The 22482-nt window shown below is 43.3% G+C and overlaps 2 protein-coding genes across 5 annotated transcripts in view; one reads left to right on the top strand and one right to left on the bottom strand.

Annotated features, from left to right (window-relative positions):
* Window positions 1–17153, bottom strand: part of TSHZ2 (teashirt zinc finger homeobox 2) — a 222025-nt gene extending 204872 nt beyond the window's left edge. For 3 of the 4 annotated variants that reach the window (XR_004360006.1, XM_032704890.1, XM_032704889.1), the window contains exon 1: window positions 4249–4956. Coding sequence is in view for 3 of the 4 variants with exons in the window: in XM_032704890.1 (XP_032560781.1) it covers window positions 4249–4318 (70 nt within the window). In the remaining variant the exon portion in view is untranslated. Of the gene's footprint in view, window positions 1–4248; window positions 4957–16380 lie in introns of those variants that run through there. The other variant, XM_032704892.1, reaches the window with a different exon arrangement.
* Window positions 17154–17224: 71 nt separating this feature from the next.
* Window positions 17225–18202, top strand: LOC116795528 (basic salivary proline-rich protein 1-like). Its single transcript, XM_032705295.1, has one exon. The coding sequence runs from the start codon at window positions 17225–17227 to the stop codon at window positions 18200–18202; it is 978 nt and encodes a 325-aa protein (XP_032561186.1).
* The last annotated feature ends 4280 nt before the right edge of the window (window positions 18203–22482 follow it).

The following is a 22482-nucleotide window of genomic DNA, read 5'->3' as shown; positions in this document are numbered from 1 at the left end:
TTTCTACCCACCCCACTCCCAAACCCCTGCAAACCAGCTCCTAGCACTTATTTAACACACATACTGCCACCATGCCTACAGAAACTATTATATGGATCTTACCCCTGCCTGCTTTAGCTATGCTGAAGGATGCACCAAAAAGTGTCTTCTCCAGGACCTGGCTCTTTTAAAAACCTTGCACTACGGCTGGAACTTTTGTTGGAATCACTGCACTTTCTACTGTAAGGTTATGCCAGTTTGTCATCCTGCCAGTCCTGTTTTCTGTCTCAGTCAAGGGGGATAAACACTTAGCCCTCCTTTTTCTTTCCCTATTACCACACCCCTTGCCTGTATCTGGGATAGATTACATCAGAAATTCCTTGCTGAGCCAGCTCTGCTAATAATTTTTGTTCTAAATCACAGAAAAACCTGTGAAATGTAATCATGTCCATACTTTTGTCCACTGCAAATACCTGGAAGATGAAATTAAATCTTACAAAGGGTAATCCATCTCTTCCCCGATCACTCCAAGCCAGAGGGAACAGCCAGAGCGCTGGTTTTGCTGGGTTTGTGTGAACTCCTGTTGCACACTGAGACCACGGGCTGGGAATCTGGGATCTGCCACTCCAGATGGGATTAGAAATCACTGTCACGTAGGAAACGTCTGGCTCTCAATGAAATTATCTTTGAGGGGTGGGTTTGTAAAGACACTTTCAGCACAAGTAGGAGAGCAGTGGAAAAGGGGCTGTGTGTAACTGTACAGCTGAGATCAAATTCAATTATAGCTGAGAATTTGCAGCATTTCCAGTGAACCCTTTCCCTCAGTGAGCACCACGTTGGTTACTCAGCCTCTGCAGCTCCAGAGTTTATTGACTCCTGCAGACTGATGACTCCCTGGGACAAAGCAGAAGGTGGCACAGGGCCGTGCAGATGCCACCGTGTGCCCCACAGACATGTTTTAAAATAACTGTGCCGGGTCCCAGTGACGCAGGATGACTGTGCTGGGTGGCAGCACCACGGGGCCACTGCAGCACATTGTCCCCACGTGCACAGGCAGGTTGTGACAACCACGGGCACAGACCCAGCACATCAACAGGGATTTTCCCTCCCCTCAGCGTGGACCTCCAGCCTCTGCTCTTGAAAAACCACTCACTTCAGTCTTACCATGCATTTTTACCTAATTGGCAGAGAGAGAAGTAATTAAATGTAACAGAAACCAGGGCTTCCAAATGAAGATAGAATTTTTGAAGCCACAATTTCTATTACTTTTTATTACCTTTACCTATGGTTTATATGGCAAAGGTTCACAAAACAGATGCAGATGCTAAGCTGGATGGCTTAGTAAATGAAGTCAACTTCTGCAGAGAAAAGCAGAAGGAAGTTAGAAGACATGAGTGAATTCACTTTAATAGCCAAATGAAGTTTTGAGTCACTGCTGACTCAAGTAAAACTCCAGTTTAATACACCTCTAAAATATAACGTCTTCCAGATAAGACAGCAGTAATCCACTAACCAAATACACTCAGAAGAGAAAGGGAAATTCTGAGTAAGAGTACGAATATGAATCATTATTCTGATAATGTTTTTGTTATTATTTTTGCAGATGAATCTGAAAGCTCTTAGGGCACAATTAAGTTACCACAGCCAATAGAGACAACAAGCAAAATCAAGGCAGATACTTTCTGCCTAGACACCGTGGTGATGGGCACATTAGAAATGAGGTAGATTAGATAGATGAACTAGACAGACACATCTAACTGTCCTCCAGTGCACTCATTTGTTTGACAGCCTGGAAAATGCCAACATTCCTGGGATTAAATGAAAATAGAAAATTGCATTTTCACTGTAAAGTATACACAGAACTTTGCTATGTCAGATTCTCTTTGTTAAAACAAACCAGGGCCTGACCACGTCCTCCCAGAGAGACTCAAAGCACAATAAGATAAATGACACAGTAACCAAGGCACAACCAGCTGAGAGCCCTTGGATTGCTACCCTTGTACCCAGGGTATTAGTGAACCAATAATGACCTGCACACACTTTGATACTTTAATTTTTCTTGAGCTAAACAGCACCAAAAATGCTAAACTGATCTTACACTGCTTTATATCATATTTCTTTTATCCATGACTTGGAGCTGCTTTACCTTTACGGGCTGCTCAAACAATTTTTGTTCCGTGGTGCCTTTTCCCCCCACTTTGTTCTTCAAGAAAGTAAAAGTAAACAAATACCTTTCGATATAAAAAATAAAGAACAACAACAACTGGAGTGACTCTCCCCAGAGGTTTCTGGCCCAGGTTGCAGCCGTATCGCTGTGGCTTTTCCTTCAGCTCAGGGAGCACACAGTGACACACGGGCAGCGCTTGCACTCACATTGAGCAGCTCCCTGGTTTTTCCCAGTGCTGGGATGTGTGCTCCAGAGCTGAGCTGGGTTTGGCAGGGAGCACTCTGGATCCTGCTCCTGCCCACTCCAGCTCTGACAGCAGCCCCGGGAGCTGAGCGATGTCCCGGTGCTGCCGGGGAGAACAGAATCCAGCTCCTTGTGACAGTTTTCCCCACACAACATCACAATCAGCCAAACACATTTGTAATCTACTGCAGCTGGTGTTTCTATAATTGATAGAGATATAAAAGCCCTTTTTGCTAAAGTTGTACTTTTGTATTTTTTTTTTCTTGGGGGAGTTGTGAGAAAGCAGCTACAGAAAGCAAGCTTTAAATCTCAGATAATGTAGCTCCCTTTAGAATCCCAAGCTTAAAGCAAGTAGTTACGAGTTTTAGCAATGCAAAAAAAGGGAGCTAAAAACAAACATTTATTTTACTTGACGTAGCAAAACAGTGGATTAAAAAGTTAAATCAATGCACCGTCTGAATGGTTCCTGCTGTAGCTGCAATTTCAAATGAAATAAGAATGTTATAAAAACTCGCCCATATTAGGCACATTTGGAAATGTCTCCTTGTAACTGTTCTTTAAGTGTTCTGTCTATGAGCACTAACAGGTCACTGCACAGGAAATGCAAAAATATGTTACATTTTAATCAGGGCATATAAAACACTGTCTAGAATGTTACATTGCCCTTGGGAATCTGTAGTAAGTAGGGGAACTTTTACAAAGTCCAGGTCACTCTCCCCATTACATCACTGTTAAAAAAAAATATTATTAGGTTAAATTATAGAGATGTCATGTATTAGAACTTTCCCAGTTGTAGGATGATGGCTAAGAGATGATTATTTCCTTGGAGAAACTCATAATCACTCCCTTGTTCCCCTGTACATACTTTGTATATTGAAAATAGTGCATTTTAACTGAAGCAAAATGTTTCCAAACAATTACAATGAATGAAGGCAAATATGAGACTGTTCTCACTACATACTCACTGTAACAACAAATTTCAGCACTTTACCCTAACACACAAACAGAAATTGAAAACCTGCCTGGCTGTACCTCATAGGTGATAAAAAATGAAAGAAGGGATTTTAGCAGACATGTTTGGGAATGATTAAGGTAAAATGTCCCTAATCCAAACAAGTGGAAACCCAGATGTTGCTGGCATCATAACATTCCTCTGCCTCCTCGCAACTCTTTCTCCAAATGATTTACCTCTGTTTAACCAAAATCACAAGTTTGTTAAATCCTTAATAAGTTCACAGAAACAGCAAAAGAGTAATGCAGGGGTGACTGTTTTCTAGGTTACCATTCTCAGGATTTTAGTTATTAAATATACAAATGCTGGAGGTGACACAAAACTGTACAATATCCTGAAGGCAACCTGCTCTGCCGAGCCTGGCTCAAGTTTTGTCGCTGACTTTCAGATAGAAAGATTTGATTTATGGGAAAAATGTCCCACAGGGCAGCAAGTGAAATAAAATAAATCCCCTGCCCCGAGTAAAACCGAGTCAGAGCCTGGGGGGCCCATGGCAGGTACCCACAGAGCGACAGAGGGACTAGCCCTCTGAGATGGGCATGTTGTGGCAGAACTCAGGCTCTCAGACTAACAGGCCCTTTTTATCTAAACAGATATCTGTGGTTGAAACTCCTGGCATGAGTCTTTGTCTTGTCTCTGAGCTGCTTTTGTACCACAGCTACTCAACTGCCAGTAACGTCCACACGCTGCTCGCCCTCACCCACCTGCGGCCGTGCCCTGGCCCCTCACACCCTCCCCGCCTGCTGACCGGCTCCTCCATCTCACACACTAAAACCTCTCAACAGCCCTTCATATACTATATATTGTTATAAATTCTATGTGGTTTCCACCAACTTCAGTGCACTACCTGAGCTCTTCGATCCTCCTGTTCGACTCTCGCCACCCAAGCTTGCAGCCTTGCGCCTCAGTGCCGCCATCTTCTCTCGACTCCGGGGATCAAAGTTTGCCTCATTTCGATGGATTTTTGCACCCTTCTTGGGTTGCCTGCTCCATGGCTGGGGACAGGACCACACCACTGCCGTTTAACAGACATGAGGGGCACAGCTCTGGTGAATTTTAAGCTATTTTTTTCACTTTTTCCCCACAGAAGAAGGTCCCACCTCATGAGCGCCAGGCCCACCGTGACATGGTGGCCCCTCACGCCGGGCGCTCCCACCCCAACCCGTCAGTGGCCCTGCAGTCCCTGTTCCCCAGCTGAGGCGCATTGGTTTCCTGCACAGTCCATCCCCACCATGAGGAATGGATGTGTGCAGGCTTTGGGAAAAGCCAACTGAGGAACACTGGGAGCTGCACACGTGGAACTACGCTGTCTCCAACCTAGGTCTCGATCTGGACGCGCTCACTGCACCAGCTAATGCTGAACACTGTGCTCTACATCAACCAGGCAATAGTCAAGATTACATTTTTACCACTATTTTCTATGGATATTTGATAATGTCATGCTCTCTGCCCCTGCTTGTCCATGTTCAGCTCCCTAAATTTCCTTCTTTCCAACCTCAGGGCCTGGGCTCCACCTCAACAGACCTTTTCCTCATTCCTTGACTGCTCGGACCCATCGCTGCCCCTGCAGCAGGGAAAGCAATTGTCCTACTTATCCCCAGCTCAAATGTTTTTTAAGGGAATGTAATTGGAAAAGAGAAACTAAGAACAGAGCATGCGTGGTGGAGATGGCACGTTGGAGAATGCTGTGTCACCTTCTAAAAATTCTTTGGCAACAGCAACTTTTAGGCTTTATAAGTCAGACAAATTTGGGTGGATTTTCTCAGGGAAAGCAGAAGACATCTCTGAAAAATGTTCACGTCACTGCCAGAAAGCTCAGTGGTCCCACAGCTTTGAAATAAACCCTGATGAACGTCTTCTAATTTTTTGCCAAATAACATCCTACCCTAAATTACAGGAAGAACATTTTAGGAAAGAAAACACAGATTTTAATAATGGAAATGGTTGCTTTGAGCAGCTCAGAAGTGGAAACATTAGAACCAGTAGAAATCAAACCTCTCAACAGGAAACCCCAAACAATCTGGACTATAGGAATTGTTGAGCCCACGATACAGATGTTATTGTTGCTGTGCCCAGGGCTATCCAGTGCTCCCACATCCATACAACACAGCACCCAAGGCCCCTGCTGGTTTTCTGTTCCTTTCAAGATCTTCCTTATTTTTTTCGCCCCTTTTGGTTATCACTTAGCTGAACTTTTGCCACAGGTGAAGGTGCTGAGCCCTGAGCAACAGTGTTGTCTACTTGGTCTTCCCCATCCACAGCATGTTGCCTCTCCAGTTCAGACATTCCATCCAGCAAGAGGGATCATCAGACAAAGTCAACAAAAAAAATCTACAATTCTGAACACAGAAAAGGTTGATGACTTACATTGTCTTATTTGAGCTGTTTTTTCTCATGCTCAAGTGAAACAATAACCAGGCGAGGCTACAAATCCCAGATCTGAGTCCCTGATTCAGTCAGAGGGGCCCTTGGCCATAAATTTCAGCACAGACTTAAAAATTGATAGAACTCCTTTTTAATCATCAAGTATTCAGCTGCTCATTACTGATATATGCTTTAATGACATGCCTTTAAATTTTGGTCTAGTTTTAGAACACAGTTTCCTCAATTTCCACGGCAAATCCAGTGTTGTGAAATGGAGCCCTGCAATTTCATTCAAGTGCTTTTTCAGTTCTGAGGTCTATTTGAAATACAAAATTTAAGGAGTTTGCTATGTCAGGTGACGTTTTGTTAGCTTTTGACAAGAGAAAATATTTAATACCCTCATTTTTTTCCCCCTGCTCTGAATATTAGTTTAATTGTCACAAATAATTAAACGCTTATGAGTAAGAGACATCTTCAGACATTTTGACAATACATATTAAGAGACACTTTAAGGCAAATCTGCACAGATCGGCTTTTATTTGTTATGCTAAACGATGATGCATCCTGATTGCATTTGTTCCTTATTTGTGTGTGCAACAGGAGACGTACTGTGAATGATCTGCAAGGAATAAAATGACAGTATTTGACAGGCTAGGAAATGTCTGGGCAGGGATACAGGATAAGGAACCCTGAAAGGGCATTGTTTATGGAGGGGCAATGGGTAGAGACACTCCCTTCAATCTAAAGCAAAGAAAGGCGCCAACAACTAAATTACAGTTAATAACAGTAAGAAATAAACATAAATTACGTATACAAGGCTCAAGCTCAAGGACTTTGGACCACTAAAAATATATATTATTATATCAATTATCAAAGAGAGACAAATTCCCATCCTGGGAATTTGCATACGAACTTTAATAACCTACTATTCAGAAATAGAGGCAAGCATTAATTTCCACATGAAAAGGAGCCATGGGAGAGCTTCCCAAGTCCCCAGCTCCAGAGAAGGCCCTACCTGGTGATTCAGCACCAAACACTCTGGCCTCTGCTCCACAGGGTAGCAGGTGGTCTCCCAGGTATGGCAGATTAGCCCTATATTCCCTAAGATTTATTCTGAGTTCCTGTCAATATAATGGCTGAAATGACCATTCCTGAAAGGTAATACCATGTGAAAATAGCATAAACAATCCTTAATGAATCCATAGCCTATTACTTGCATCATATTTCTTCTATAGGCAATACATACATCTCCAGTTTACAAAACCAGCACTGCCCTTGATCAAAGCCCAACAATTCCAGTTTACACAAGACAGGGAACTGAGGAAGGTCCATGGGAACTGCTTGGTGCTAAGAGCTTCTGAAAATTCAGGTTTCTCTTTAGATGCCCATGTAAGGATTTATACCCGTAGCATCAGAAGCTGAGCCTCAAACTCAGCGATTTCCAACCACCTCTGGCAGTCTGGGTGGAGGAAAATGTATATGTCCTGTTTAGCTGCAATTAGAGCAGGTTTTACATATTTCTCAGGGCAATGCATTATATACAGACACATCCCAGGTCTGCCAGAGAAACAGAGAACAGTATATGAGAGGAAAAGTAACCGTAACCAAATTCCCCGGTCCTGAAACTTCCCACTGGCCGAAAACGCATCTGAGGATAATTTAGGGAAAGTAAAAAACTTGATTATTCTGTCTAAAACTATTGCTTAGTAAAGCTCCCTTGGCTTGCCAACACAATTAACAGAGCTCTGCTTTTCCAGACTGTGAGTCTTCTCATTTTTGGGAGCTCCTGGACATGAGCAAAGTGCCTCTTCCTCCCTCGCAGGGAGGGTTCAATTCACCTTTCTGTAAAACGGGGAAAAATATTCTGCACCACTGGCTTTATCCTGAGGAGTACACAGCATCAATAAGAAATCCTCGGTAGAAAGGTGCTAAGTGTGAAGAAATATTGCTCCACTTCCTAACAAAGCACACAAAAATGAGCAGGAACCATGCAGCTCATCAAGAGTACCAGAAAGCTTTTAATTTTTTTAGCATTTAATGCTAATAATCAATATAACTACTTAGCTTCTTTCTCCTCTCACGTGCTAATTTAATGCTCCTTTGACTGTGCTTATATATGTTATGACATGGCCGAAAAACACACAAAAAAATAATTTTGGTAGACCAATATACCAGCTGGCAAAAGGTTACGTTTCTTCGATACAAAACTGCACATCATAAAAAATCCAGCTCTTTCCTGTGAAATCCACTCCAACTGCAGGAAGTAAATGAGTTCTTCCTATATGTACAAAGAAAATTGCAGGCCTTAGGAATTGTGGTGGTGATTCCCCGTGCAATTCACATGAAAAATATTTATATTTGGAAAATTCTGAGTCAAATCTTTCTACCAAAAAAAAAATCCCTCCTTCTGTCCAAGAGCAGGGCGAGTGATAGAAACAGGATTGTTGTCTGCACATACCAAACTGCACCAATGTGCAGATTTTCATTCCCTCTAAGCAGAGTTTCACTAAAAAAAAAAAAATAAAAATATTGTAGCTATCAAGGTATTCCAGAGAATTTAATTATTTTCATTAAAAACAAGAACTGTGTGCAGCTCCGTTTTTTTTTCAATAGAAATTCTGCAGCTATTCCACATAAACAGACCCAATATCACTTCAGAGAAGTTGCTTTGGGAATATGTAACAGCCTTTTTTAAGTTATGAAAGCAATATTGAATGAGATTTACTACAATTTAAGATAAGTGGGTCTTAATTTTATATGAACAGAGAGACTTAAAAAGCAGGCAAGAAGAGTTCCAATTATATTGTGCTGGAATATTAGGCCCTGTGCAAAATTGCCCCTTTTCTCTTTTACATGCATAAAAACAAGCACAACAGGCTTTTCAATTAAATGAGTCTTTTGAGAGAGATGCAGGAAGAGCCAGAAAGCTCCTTAAAACTTTATTGCTTTTTATCTTTGTCAGGTAAGGCTGTGTATTAAAAATGACCTGTTCTTTCCTGTACTATCCTTCCTGCAAGTTTTTTCTTCCTGTTTGACCCATCAATTTTAAGTTTCCCAATGAATGGAAGGGTAGATCCGGATTAGTTTTCCCCAAATACTGAGTAGTTTTGCTTTTCTACAGCCCTGTAGAGCTCAGGATGTTTCCCATAGTCTCTTTAGCATCGGGAGTAACTTTAATGAGCCTCAGGATCATTAGACGAAAGCAGTTTACAGAACACAGGGAGGAAAGACACAGAAAGGAATGAGATACAGCTCTAATAGATACAAGCCATGGAGATGAAAGAAAGAAGTCAGCATCTCATTTGCATTAATACAATAAAAATACAGCATTAATGTTGCCAGTTGTAAATTTTTTTTTTTCAATAAAGTTCAGCCTGATTATATCTGGGAAAAGGTGGGCTGTGCATTCCTCGTAGTATTTATCCTTTAAAGAACAGTTACTGGCTATTAACTCTCTGGATTTAATTGCCACCGAAAACAATCTCCACGAAACTTCAGTTGAAAGTCACTCCTCAAGAACGGATGGTCTGAGCTCTCCAAACTGCTTTGTTTATGGAAATACAAACCCAGAGCTGCAACTCACTCCACTCCACTCCATCATTATGTTTTGTATTTTGTTTACTGGTGTTATCTGTGTGTACGTGTATAATTATACACACACACACACACCAGTTCAGCATCAGAATCACTCAAAAGCAATATTGCCAACCTTGTTTTTCCAAAAATCACGATGTACAACCTCAAAAATCATGAGAGCAGCTGAAAACGATCAGATATTGAAAACAGTCACTTTGAGAATCACAGCATTTTTCCTCTGGCATAAAACTTCAAGCCTGAATGTTTTTGAGCTCCTTAGTTCTCCATAGCAAGGAGTTTTAAATTAATTTTCCTTTCAAAATGCATATTGGACACCTGCATAATTACCAGACTCCAGGAGCTGGAGGTTTAAAGAAAATAAACCCAAACAAAGGAGTTTCAGGGGACACCACTCCTAACAGCACAGTTCTGACATTTGGGCAAATATTGGTGGAATAATTAAAAGGTGCTCTGAACAACTGAGCATTCCAGGTACATCCCTCTCCCATACAGGCACTTTTCTCTCCCTCTTGCAGGTATGGATGTGTGCATGCCTGGAAAGCATCCGTTTCCCATACATTTAGGACTGTTTGTTCTATTTTGCTGTGGAATTTTACCAATACTTGGGACCATCAGGCACTGCACGTTACAAACTATGTATTTTTCACAATCAGACCCTGTCATTTCGAAGCTATTGTTGTGCCTTTCTTTTTCCTAGGGCAAAGGGGGGAAAACATTTCTTTTAGGGAAACAAAGATTCTCTTCATTTTTCTAAATGAAACACTTAATGCAACGCTTAGATCAGAAGACCAGTTTTTCCACTTCTTTTTTGCCTGAAAAAGCTCACAAGTTAACGGATGAAAAGCCAGCAGCAGCTAAAGAGGGATGTGTAAATCTAATGGGAAACACTGTGATGTTTCTCCTTGAAACCTTAAAAAATACACAGCTCGCTGTCAAGGTACTTCTGAGCTGCAGAAGCCGTTATTATAACATGGCAAAAATTACTCGGTGCCAAGATCCAACGGAAGTCACCTTAATGAGAAAGAACTGATTTTTGTCCCTAAAACCACAGGGAACTTTTAGACTTCGGATTTGCAAAGCCATTTTCATGCATTTACTCGAGAGCTGCCGCCCCTGTGCACAACGTTACCACCACACAGTAAAAAAAGGATTCTTTACAAGACCATCTCATCTACTGGTACCCAGAAACAGTGCTCAGTAATTAACACAGAGGGTGGAAACGTGATTGAGAAGTGAAGCTGGCCGAGCAAGCAAAATCTCTCAGTCATACAGACTTCAGAAAAGAATAGCATGTAAGCGTGAGGAACAGAATTTACAAACAGAACTCTCCCTGGATTTAAAGCTTAATGGGAGAATCTGGTCCCTCTTCAGAGGCAACATGTTGCTAAAGGAACATATATCTTGAATTTTGTAGCTGAAGAGCCCAGTGTTACATAGACAGTCCTCACATAGACCAGTCACCCATTGAAGCAAAGTGCTGAGTAAGAACTGCAGAACTGGGCCCACTCTCATGTAAATTATTGCAATTAAATAGGTAATGAAAAATCACTGCTCTTGCATGAATGCAATGTAAGATTTCAGCTGAGAGTATAATGTGTTTCCAGTTGACTCCTGTATCAGATTCAGAGACAAATGAAAATATCTCTCTGCTTGCATGAGCAGGTTTTAGAAGTAAAACTTCCCAAATGTTTTCATTTTACAGAGGAGAGGGAAAAACAGAGGCTTATTTTAGCAGCAAAGTCTGTAGGATCCCCCTTTTTTAAGGCATAATGTGGTACAAACATCTCAACCCGAGAGGTATTAAATAGAATTTGAATAATTTGACTTTGCCTTTGCTAATAGTACGTCATCCAGTGCAAGAACCAGGCCTTATTCTCCCCTCCACGAGCTGACATGGTATTTTTTTTACATTTGAGCTCTTAAGATCTGCACAATAGCTTAACACAATAAGTGTTTAGCCTCTGGTTCCAACTGTAATTGATAGAGCACAGTTCCATTCCCTCTGCTGCTGCTAAGTTGGGAATTGCAGCCACAGCAACTGACAGCTTTTTTTTCTCCCTGAGTCTGGAGTTGCTCTCTGGGAGCGATGTCCTCGTCGGGTTGGGAAGTAAAATGATGGGAGAAAAGCCCAGCCTGGTCCTGTGCTCCAGAGGAACTCCAGAGACCTCTTCTAGGGGAAAGAGTTCCTTGAGGTGGGTGCTACTAGCGGGAGCAAAAATCAGGAGGAGAAAGCTCCAAAATCCTGCCGATTTGAAGAAAATGGGCTTTTCAGTCAGAAAGCACAGGAGAGGGAGAGGGTTTAGGCAGAAGAATTTCTGACAATGAGCATGTTTTCAAAAGTGCTGTAAAATCGTGTCATTTACTGAAGGAAACGTCTTTTGTTTCACAGTCACGGGGGCTGAACTCTTGGGGAGTCCCACTGGTGATACCCTGGGCTTTGATACGTGAGAGTAAAACTGAAATGAGGAAACAGGCACTAAAATGAACATGAGTTCAAATTGTCCCATTCAGGCCTGAGTTCTGACAAGGGAGAAAAAACTACAGATCAGCTTCGGGCTTAGGAGCCGATTCCAGAATTGAACGCAGATGGAGCCTAATTTTGGTGCCTCTTTAGTTGCAAAAGTACCTATTTTGGAATATATTTAATTAAGTAGGATTTAAAGGCTCCTCTTGTTTGTGAACACCTTGGCTTTTTTGTCATCTGTCAGCACCGTGATGTGCACAGTAAGTGAAAGGTTCTGAGGCATGAACTATTTAGGTGGGTTTGATGTGCACTTGCTTTTCTGGAGGATGTTTAAACAAAACAAGTGCTGCCATTTCTACAGTTTCATTCAGCACTGCTTGCTTGGAATCTGCTTCTATTGCCCCTGTTAGAAAGGATACAAATAATACACAAACAGCCAAAACACTCTTGGTTATTGATAAATAAATATATATATATATATATAAAAATATATGTATGTGTATCTCTCGCTTCCTTTCGCCACAGAAATACACATCTCAAACCTTGCTGGTCATTTACTCTGCTCTCTGCAGAAGCAGAATTTCACTTTCTAAATATGTTTCTTTCTAAATATGTTTTAAATAACCTTTACTACTAAGGTGCAAACTGCAGCTTTAAAGAACTCCCTGTAAACTGTCTTCTGCTCGCTGCTGTATGAGGACTCTTCCAAAACCAAAACCCTGTTATTCTACAGCTTCAATAAACAGAATAAATGTGTCTGATATCTGTTTCTGCTGTACTTTTCCTGAGCTTTGGTTCTTAGACAGTCTACTGGGGCTGGGAGAGAAAGAAAAGAAGAAATACAAAATTGCAGCCTGAAAGGGCGTTAAGTCCAGATTCCTCTTCACAGGCTTTAAAAAAGCAAACTAGCAATTCATGATCACAAAATAAAAAATGCACATTTAAACAAGCTGCAGGGGAAAGGAGAGTTTAATCCAGTGAAATTGTGTTTGAAAGCTATTTCATACCCCTAGGAATAAAATCTGAATAGCAATTCTGCTTTGCTCCCACCCTTTTTCCACCCTTCTGTTAATATATTACCATTTGTTATGGAATCGTTACAAGACTTTTACCCCAGAGGTGGCTGCATTTCGTTGAAGGATGAAATACTTTCTGGGCCTGAGCCTCTTCTTACTCACAGGAGCAGGCAGTACTCACTGCAACTGCACTGATGCTGATAGTAAAGCTGTTTGTGATTTGCACCTGAGCAAGACAAGAATTAGGCCCAGAGTTTGTAAAGCCCTTTGTGATTCATTTGGGTGAAAGCTGCAACACAAATGGGTTGTTTATTGTAAACACAAGTGTGACACTAAAGCAGGCACTGATGCAAAGAGCTGCAAATATCTGCCTCAAGAACTATCGAAATGGGAATGACGATCTCAAAAAGGAATGATGATTCAGAAAAGATTCGGCCCTGCAAAGATCAAAATGCATTTGACATAGTTTCGGTGTTGACGTGAAATAAAGTGTTTTTAAAAGTGTAATCTGAGATCAAAAATCCCCACCATCAAACATAAATAGTGCCCCATTTATCCAATTACACTACCTAGTTTCATTACAATGGCCTGTAATATATTTCTTAGGAATACAAGGCTTAAAATTAATAATAGAAAAGGACAAAATTGCCATGTATATTCCTCTAGCTAGATTTTCATCGAGCAGCAGGACTTCACTTCTGATTCACTCGCTGGGTCTCTCTAACCTTTACATTATTCATTAATCAAACTAGAAACCTGCTTTCAAAGTCAGTGCATGGCAGTAATTATTTACAGTTGTGCATAGTATTTAATTTTAAGCAATGACAAAAGCAGGCATGTCCAGAATCATAAGGCTTATCATTTTTCTTCCCTTGGAGGTGAACTAGCTAAAGAAGCTAAAAGTTGCAAACTTCTCTTCAATATCTCTGCTGCCATCAAGACAAAATGCAGTGCAACTGATACCTTTGAACTTGTACAACCAAAAATAAATAAAAGTGAAAATTAAGTAATATATAATGTATTAACTCCTTTAAATAAACGGAATAAGGAGCTTTGCTATCAGCCTTGATGAGAGATTCATTTCTTAGTGCACAGTCTGTCTCCTGTCACTTTGAGGTATTTTTCACCATACAAAACAGAACCTCAGTACTATCCCTGAAAATGAAAGTCAGTTTTAAGAACTATATACAACAGGCACGTCTGCTCTTTGAAACCCCCTCTACCCCCCACAAACACACAAATACAACTTCAAAGCAGGAGAACTACTGCAAATGTATAAACCTACTTCAAATAGTTATGCTGGATGAAACTGGACTGCATTTGCAGTATTTTGCTCACCTGAAACAACATTGAGCTGAGGACAAATATAATCAAAGAAATGCACCACTGAAGAGCTATGCATGTTTTCTAACGAGAACGAGAAAGGAGAGATCTAATTGTGGTCAGTCGAGTTTCTCCCTCGTCATTAAGATATTAAAAATACTGTAGTGTTCTGGATAAAAACTGGATCTTACTGTATCTCAGCAGGGAAATCCCGGGAAACAACAGCCTGGGTTCTGCTCGTAAAAATTGACTTACTCTGTAGCCCATGTTTCTAAAAAAGAACAGGCTGCCCCTTCCACAAAAGGATACTACACACACTCCAAGTGAAAATTCTGCTTTGAAAACCAAATAAAATGAAGCCTCATACTCCTGACAGAGAGAAAAAAGGAGCAATTCTAGCACCGTCACTGTGATGATCAGCATCCATGAAAAAATAGCTATTTATCCTGCAAGTTGGAAACGTTAATGCCTTATTCAGATAAAACCTCTTTGTGAATAAAACAATAATATCAACTCACCGGAGAGTTCTTCTGAATACATATATATATATATATATATATATATGAATATGAATTTCTAGTGTAACTGTTATTTATGGCTTTAAACATAAATTTGGGATCTTTGCCTGCCAGGAATCACACTGGCAACCTGCATAGGTACATTCATTGGTCACATCCCAAAAGTCTCTGCCTGCAGACCATTGTCCTACACCTACAGGAATAACGGCAAAATATGGAAGTTTGTAAAAGTTCTGCGTGTCCCAGTTTCTCTGAAATGTCATTTACCTTTGCATGACTCCCAAGCACTACTTTTCAAAGTTTATTCAAGTGTGCCACTAAACTTGCCCATACATTTTGTCCCACATATCCTGTGCTACACCCAGAAAATATTCGGAAGTGGGAGGAAAAATGAACAAACCGGTTGTAAAGTAAAGATGTAAAATATGAGTTTTCTTGAAAGAACTAATCCGGTGAAGGACACAAAGGGAAAAAAGAAGGGAAAAAACCCGCCTACATTAAAAGCCAAACAAGATAATAATTGTGCATGTCTGGCTAAGAGAATCTAGAGGGCAAGCCTTACGTCATTGGCACTTGGGTTACCATGGTGAGTGATTTATTGATATATATCAAGAATGAATAGATCAAAGGCAGCAAGATGACAGGTGATCAATCAAATGTCAAATCAAAGCTGGCAATCAACTGGAAAGCTGATTTTTCAGTGGGTGGGTCTGGCAGAAGAAAAATGAACTTCCATATTGCGCTTCCCAGAAACAAAACCCCACCACACTATTAAAAAAAAATAAAAAGCAATTAAGGAGCCTGAAAGAAAACTCTTTGAAAAGATTTACTATACAGGCCCACTCATCTGTTTCTTTTTCTTGGCCCCCAAAAGAAAAAGAACACCCTACAACGACAAACAAAACACTTCCAAAGTTGCAAACTATTTTCTTCTGTTAAGGAAAAAAAAAATTAATAAATTGCAAAACCACTTGGCATGTGCAAATATATAAACTGGGCTACAAAACAAAAGAAGGATTTGATTTGAAAATGTGGATTGTCTTCTAACAGTCAGAACGTTTCATTTTATTTCCTGTTGCAATTTTCACCACTGATGATCAAAGGCTGAACTTCCCCACCGGGTTCATCAGCAGAGAGAGTCCCTGTACTATTTCAGGCACACGCAGCACACACGCACACACACACCCGGCCAGAACTGCCACCAGAAACACGGCGAAATAAAAGATTAAACACCCCGACCCACTTCGCGAAACACACGGATCAAAACCAAAAACCACCGGGAGGGGGGAAAATCAAGACCGAGGGAAAAATAAATATACCAAAGCGAGAAGGAAACGGGAGACTGGCTGCTTTCGGTTCGGGAAGGGGAAAGGGCAGGGGGAGAAGGGGAGCCGAGTGGGAGAAAGTTGGGGGGAAAAGTTTGGGCAGGGCAGGCTGGAGCGGGAGCGGCGGGAGCGGGAAGCGACCGGGGGAGCGGCGAGGGTGGAAGGGGACAGCCCATGTCAGAGTAAAGATCTTGGCAATAAGGAATGAAACTGGCTCCATGGAGTTACGGAGGGAAAGGGAGGGGGAGGGGGGATAAATAAATAAAGATCCAGCCCGGAAAAGCAAGGGTGACCCTAAATAATAATAAAGATGGGGTAGGATTGGAAGGAGTGGAGAGACAGAGGCTGTGTAAGTGGATGGCTTCTCCTTACCTGCAGCCCGTTTGGGTGCTTGCTGTTTCCTCCTTGGCATCGCTCTACTTTCTCCAATCTCACTTCTGTCCCCAGATCCGAGAGCCCTGAGACGCTCCTGAGCCGTGTTCCTCTGCCTCTCAGCTGCTTCCCCAGCACCCCCCTCAAGCCTCCCCTGCCCCCCTCCTTTCCACTTCACTGATAGGAACCTGTTTGGTTTTTATTTTATTTTACAGATCTAGGTTTCTTTCTTTCTTTCTCTCTCTCCTTTTTTTTTTTTTCTGGTAGTCTTTTTTTTTTTTTTAACTGTTGCAACACTTGCTTTGCTTTGATTCAGACATCCAAGCTCAGGAGCAAATGAAAGGCGCCCACAGTGCCAAGAGAATGGTAATAAATAAATAACAAAATAGATATGTATATATTAAAAAAGGCAGCTCTGGAAAGACTGTGGGGCTGGCTGCTTCCTCCCTTCCCTGTCCTGCCCTCCTCCTCCTCCTCCTCGCAGAGCTGTATGGCGGAGCGGTGCCCGGGTGTGCGGTGTGTGTGTGTGTGTGCGTGTGTGTGTGCGCGGAGCGCTGCAGGTTCCGTGCTGTCAGATGCCAGGCAGTGAGTGATATGGGAGAGGACAGGGAGGCTTTGGATGGGAGGAAATCTGGGATCCGCACACACACGCGCGCACACGCACACCCGCGCTCGGGCACACGCACACGCACACACACACACACACACACACCCGCACACACACACACACATACACACATACACACACACACACACACAGGCAGGGCGAGGCGATGCCAGCAAACATCGATCCACCGAGCAAACTGAACATTAACAAACTCCTCCTCCGCGACCCGATGACAGGATGAAATGTGCTCCGCGCAGCCGGGCGGCAGCGCCGCTCATTAAAGAGACAGGGCGCCGGCACCGCGCCCGCGGGGCGACCCCGCCACCCCCGCCGGGACCACCCCCGCCGGCCGGGACCACCCCCCTCCACGCGGGACCACCCCAACCCCACGCGGGACTATCCCCTCCCCACAAGCGAGACCACCCCATACGTACACGGGACCGTCCTCTCCCCACGCGGGACCACCCCCCTTCCATGCGGGATCACCCCCATCCCACCGGGATCACCCCCCACACACATGCGGGACCACCACACACACACGGGACCACCACCTCCTCCCGCGGGAACACCACCTTCCCCCGCGGGAACACTCCCCTCCTATGCAGGACCACCCCCCCTACACGCGGGACCACCACCCAAACACACCCACGGGACCGCCCCCTCCCCACGCGGGTTCAGCCCCCGCGCCCCCGCAGGGTTCTCTTCCCAAGGGAGGGCGCTGCGGGGCCGGGGCGGCAGCGCCCTCCGCCCGCTGCCACCGAGACACGCGGGACGCGGGCGGTTCCGGGAGAAAAAGAGGGATTTATGGCAATTGTCCCGCTGTGCGGGCGGCTCCGCGGGACCGTGGGGACTTCCTCAGGTGCTCCCACCTGCAAAGGGCTCGGGACTGGGCACCGGCGGGGCTGGGCACCGGTGGATGCTCCCTCAGGTGCTCCCGGGGCTGGGTACCCGTGGATGCTCCCTCAGGTGCTCCCGCCTGCGGAGGGCTCAGGGCCAGGGAGCGGGTCCCTTCGCCATGCAGGTCTCCCTGCGCACCCTGGTGTTCCTGTGGAAGTAGCAGGGGGGGGAACAGAGGGGTTGGACACAAACACAAAGTTCGGTGAAGTTCAGGTGAAATCCCAGGCAGCACCTGAGGCCCTTCTGAGCTACCAGGGGCGCTGCCCCCCTGTGAGCCCGGAGGGCAAGGTTGGTATGTCAAGCTCAAGCTCCCTCTGATCCCCTAATTCCCTCTGGCGCCTGGATTTAGGGGGAGACAGGTATATCCATCAGGTGCTTCTGCATCCTCATGGAAAGCCAAATCTGTGTCCTGTCCAACCAACCAGAGTTTCTCACCCTTTCACAGACCCACCAAACTGTCAGGCCAAGCAAGGGCAGGTGACACTGGAGCTTTGAATAGTTTTGGTCCCTAAGACACATGGAGACAACTTCCCCTGCCCCCTTTATTCATATCAGTTTTGTGTTGGTTTTTTTCCCCTCAGCTCCTGTTAACATCTTGAGGGTTTAAAAGTGATGTGGAGCTGAAAGAATGGATTAATTTCTATGTGTTCAATGATAATTAATATAAAACCTCTTAGAAGTGGCTTTTCCAATACTCCATAGCTTAACCCCAGAGTTTGCTGTGGGACTGAGTTCTTAGATACTTTTGGGTTTTTTCTGTTTTGGCATTTGTTCTCTTTCTAATGAAACTGTTGGGTTTAATAGGAATTATTTGCATCCCTCTCCAATCAAACTGTCAGACCAGGCTCTGTCACAAAGCACCAGCAAGAGCCGCTGTGTTGTAGCCAGTGTCACTGGCCATGTGCAAACCACAGCCCTGCAGCCCTGGCAGGGAGGGAGTGTCCACGGGCAGACCCCTAAGTGACCTCTGTATTTAGCAGCCTAACATGAGATTGTGTTTGTAAAAGTGTCCACCCAACTGATTTCACTTAAATTATTTGATAGCCTTCCCTGCACGAACTCCAGCAATTTTTATAAGCAATGTGAAAGTATTTATTGGTGCAGGCAAATGCTTAGTTTGAAAGATAAAATAGGATAACACTATCATAAAATACTCATTTTTCCACTTCTGCCTGGCATAACTCACCCAGGAGTGAACAGCTCTGTTTGAATCAGTTGGAATTGCACAGCCCTCTCATCCCTGTGTGCAGCACATGTAAAACCCTGTCGGTGCACACCTGGGATTTTGGTTTGCCTGCAGTTCAGGCAGGTGGAAACACAGGGCCAAGAGGGACCCCAGCATCCACAGCAGTGGGGCAATTATCCCTGCACTGGGATGAGAGGAAATGACACACTCTCTGATTTGAAAAGTGCAGCACTGGACCTGGATCAGGTAGTTCAGGGACAGGGTGGCAAACTAGGATTTTCTTTTCACATTTCATGCTGCCTTGATCTGTGATTTTGAACCCTTCAGCTACTGCTTCCCAAATCAGAAACCTGCAGATACTTCTAGCTGGTTTTCTATTTCCTCTCCTCCCCAGCTGCACAGAAAGATGCTGCACCTCTGATGGATGGTTTATTATAAAGACTTGTGTGTTAAATGCTGCTTTAACACAGTGATGTTTTATTAACAATTCTCCCAAACTGTGGGACACGATATAATGTGTTGGGACACTTGCATCAGACAGGGAGGGAAGGCAAATGACAGAGTCCCCTCATATTTTAACCTCTCCATCTGGGATCTGCTACTCTGGTGCAAGTTGAAAAGATCCAAGCTCTAGATGTAAGCAGAGCTGCAGTTCAGTGTAGTCTGGGTTCAGCAAGTAGCAGCTATTGTTCTCCAGAGTCATGGCTTAAATCCAAACGCTACACACTGGGTATGGTATTTGTATCAGTGGCGTTTTCAGTCTCAACATGCAAGATGAGAAAGTCGCTGTTTTAAATGGTTACTCCTTTGGGAAGGGGAAATTGAGAAGATGGACTTCTGAGCAGAGCAGTAGTGAGATGGCACCCTATCCTCGGTGATAAATGGGAGCATTAACAAGGCTTGGTCGAGAGGAACCCTACAGATTTATGGCTTCCTGTCTCCACCAGCAGATGCCATTATGGCTGACAGAACAGAATGCCTTTCAAGAGGGAACTGGGGTGGGATTATGGAGAAGGGGGAAAAAAAAGCAAGCAGGGTCTGGTGTCCATTTTTATCCACTGGGCAGAATTGGCTGATAGGTTTGAATAGAGCTGAAACTACACGGCGTGTGTGTGCTCCCTGCTCCTGTTATTTATAACTAAGTTGGTGAAGGTCATTTAGCATCTCTTTTAGCACAGGAAGAACCCATAATATTTACTGAAAGCATTTTTGCACTCTTGAAAATTAGAGATAATAAAACGAACGGATAGCACTGGAGGCTTCCTTGGCTTATCCAATGGAATAATCTTGATGGGTGCCTAATGTTTACTTTGGAAATGCTGCAAATGATTCTGAAGCTATATTGAATTTTATCTATTTTTATTACATTGCAGAATAATATTTCTCTTTCCTGACAAAATGTTATGACCAGTAATAGCAATGGCAGTTATGCATGTTCAAAAAAGAGTAATCAAATCTTATGCTCCGGGGTATGAGCTGAATTCCCCCCTGGGACCCAGGAGGAATTTTTTTCCCCCCAAATATAGCAATATACAATCAAGGAGGTGTGTTCTTAGAGATTTTTCGATTTCTTTGTCAGGTGCAGATTACATGGAACAACAGTGTGATGTGGGATTGTGAAAATCCTCTCTTGCTACAGCCCTGGGGTGATTTAGGTTTTTCAAAACAGTGTGTGTGATTTGTTGTGTGTTGCAGTAAAGTTTACAGACATTTTTGTGCACAATAAAGGGCCAAATGTGCTTCGTGTACCTGACTTTGATAACAGTTCCCATCATGAGTAGTCACAACAAGCTCAGCTATGCTACTTGAAGTGTTCTATCTTACTTATTTTTGTTGTCTGTCTTTCTTTCAGTGCTATGCTGATAATTAAACGTGGGGATTTTTTTCTTTACTTCTTTTTTTTTTCCCCCTGTAAGTCCTATATACGTAGGTGCACAACTCATCTTGAATGAAATTCGCAGTGTTGATGACCCCTTTCACGCTTTGCCTACCACTTTAGGGAAAGGAAAAGTGGAAATTCTGACAAGTTCTACAAACAAACAAAAAAAAAAGAGTTAGACATTATTTGGATTTGATAAATAAAACTATTTCATTATGTAGTGATATTGCCAGTTAATGACATTGTCAGCCTCAGTGTTTACTCCCTTCTTACTCAGAATTATTGGGAGAAAAAATACTTAAAAAAGGAATTGGGGTTACAGCAATTTTGAAATAATCAACTTGACGGACAGACTGAAGATTCCTTAGAGGAAACAGTGTGTTGGGAAGTGATCTGCAGTTCTCCCTGCCCAGTGACAGCATTAACTGTGTTTGTTCCATCGGGGCACATTTGACCCACACAATCCCTGTGGCTGATCCCCTCTAGTGGCTTTACTGTAGAGAACTCTGTCCTACTATTGAAAGCTTTTGGGAAACCTGTTTCTTTTTATGGTGTTCTCAGATAAAATGGAGAACAGTTCATTTCCTTCCTCTTTGCAGCAGTTTTTAACATATTTGCAGACGTTTTACGTCTCCTCCCCAAACCACCCCAGTTCCTTCAGTCATTCCTTGTACGTCATGTTCTCTGGGCCTGGCACTCAGCTCATTGCTCTGTGGCTGGACAACACATGTCTCAAAGTGCAACTCTGAGTGAAACTGGATGTTGTGTTGTGTTTTAAATCTTCCCAGCACCCAGTGGGATTACTTCACATGTCTAACATATGACAGCCCTGTTTACATGTCCCAGTTTGACATACACCCTTTTTGCAACAGCATGACACTGTTGACTCATGTGCAGCTTCTGATTCACTGTAACCCCAGCTGCTTTCTTGCAGAACTGCCTTGTAATCAGTTGTCCCCATCCTATATTTGAACAGTTGATTATGCATCAGTGACAACTTTGCACTGATTCATCTTGAATTGCATCCTATTTTTTTCAGACTGTTCCTGCAATTTGTCAGGATCATTCTGTATTACAATGCTGCCTTCAAAGGCTGTTGCTGTTCCCCAATTTGGTACCATCTGCAGATATCCTGCAAAATATTTTCTGTTCCGCCTTCTAAGACTTTAATAGAAGTATTGGATATTGCTGGGCCCAGGATACACTCCAGACATTATTCTAGCCTGAGAACGGGCCATGAAGGTATAATTTTGGGGTATGATTTTCCTACCTCTTCCAGCCCCCTGCAATGTCATCTGGAGGATGTGTCACTCAGGCAACCAGAGACAGGACAAGAGGAACCAGCCTCAAACTGCTCCAGGGGAGGATCAGGTTGGACATCAGGAGGAATTTCTTCATGGAAAGGGTGGTCAGGCATTGGAAGGGGCTGCCCAGGGAGGTGGTGGAGTGCCCATCCCTGGAGGTGTCCAAGGAATGCCTGGACATGGCACTCAGTGCTCTGGGCTGGGGGACAAGGTGGGGATCGGGCACAGC

The sequence above is a fragment of the Chiroxiphia lanceolata genome, chromosome 17, assembly GCF_009829145.1.
Source record: "Chiroxiphia lanceolata isolate bChiLan1 chromosome 17, bChiLan1.pri, whole genome shotgun sequence".
Classification (NCBI taxonomy): Eukaryota; Metazoa; Chordata; class Aves; order Passeriformes; family Pipridae; genus Chiroxiphia; species Chiroxiphia lanceolata.
Note: the sequence above shows the minus strand (reverse complement) of the source record. Positions and strands in the feature narration are given on the sequence as shown.

Bases quoted from the DNA above. Each gene is read 5' to 3' on its own strand.
- LOC116795528 (XM_032705295.1), top strand. From the start codon at position 17,225: ATGAAATGTGCTCCGCGCAGCCGGGCGGCAGCGCCGCTCATTAAAGAG.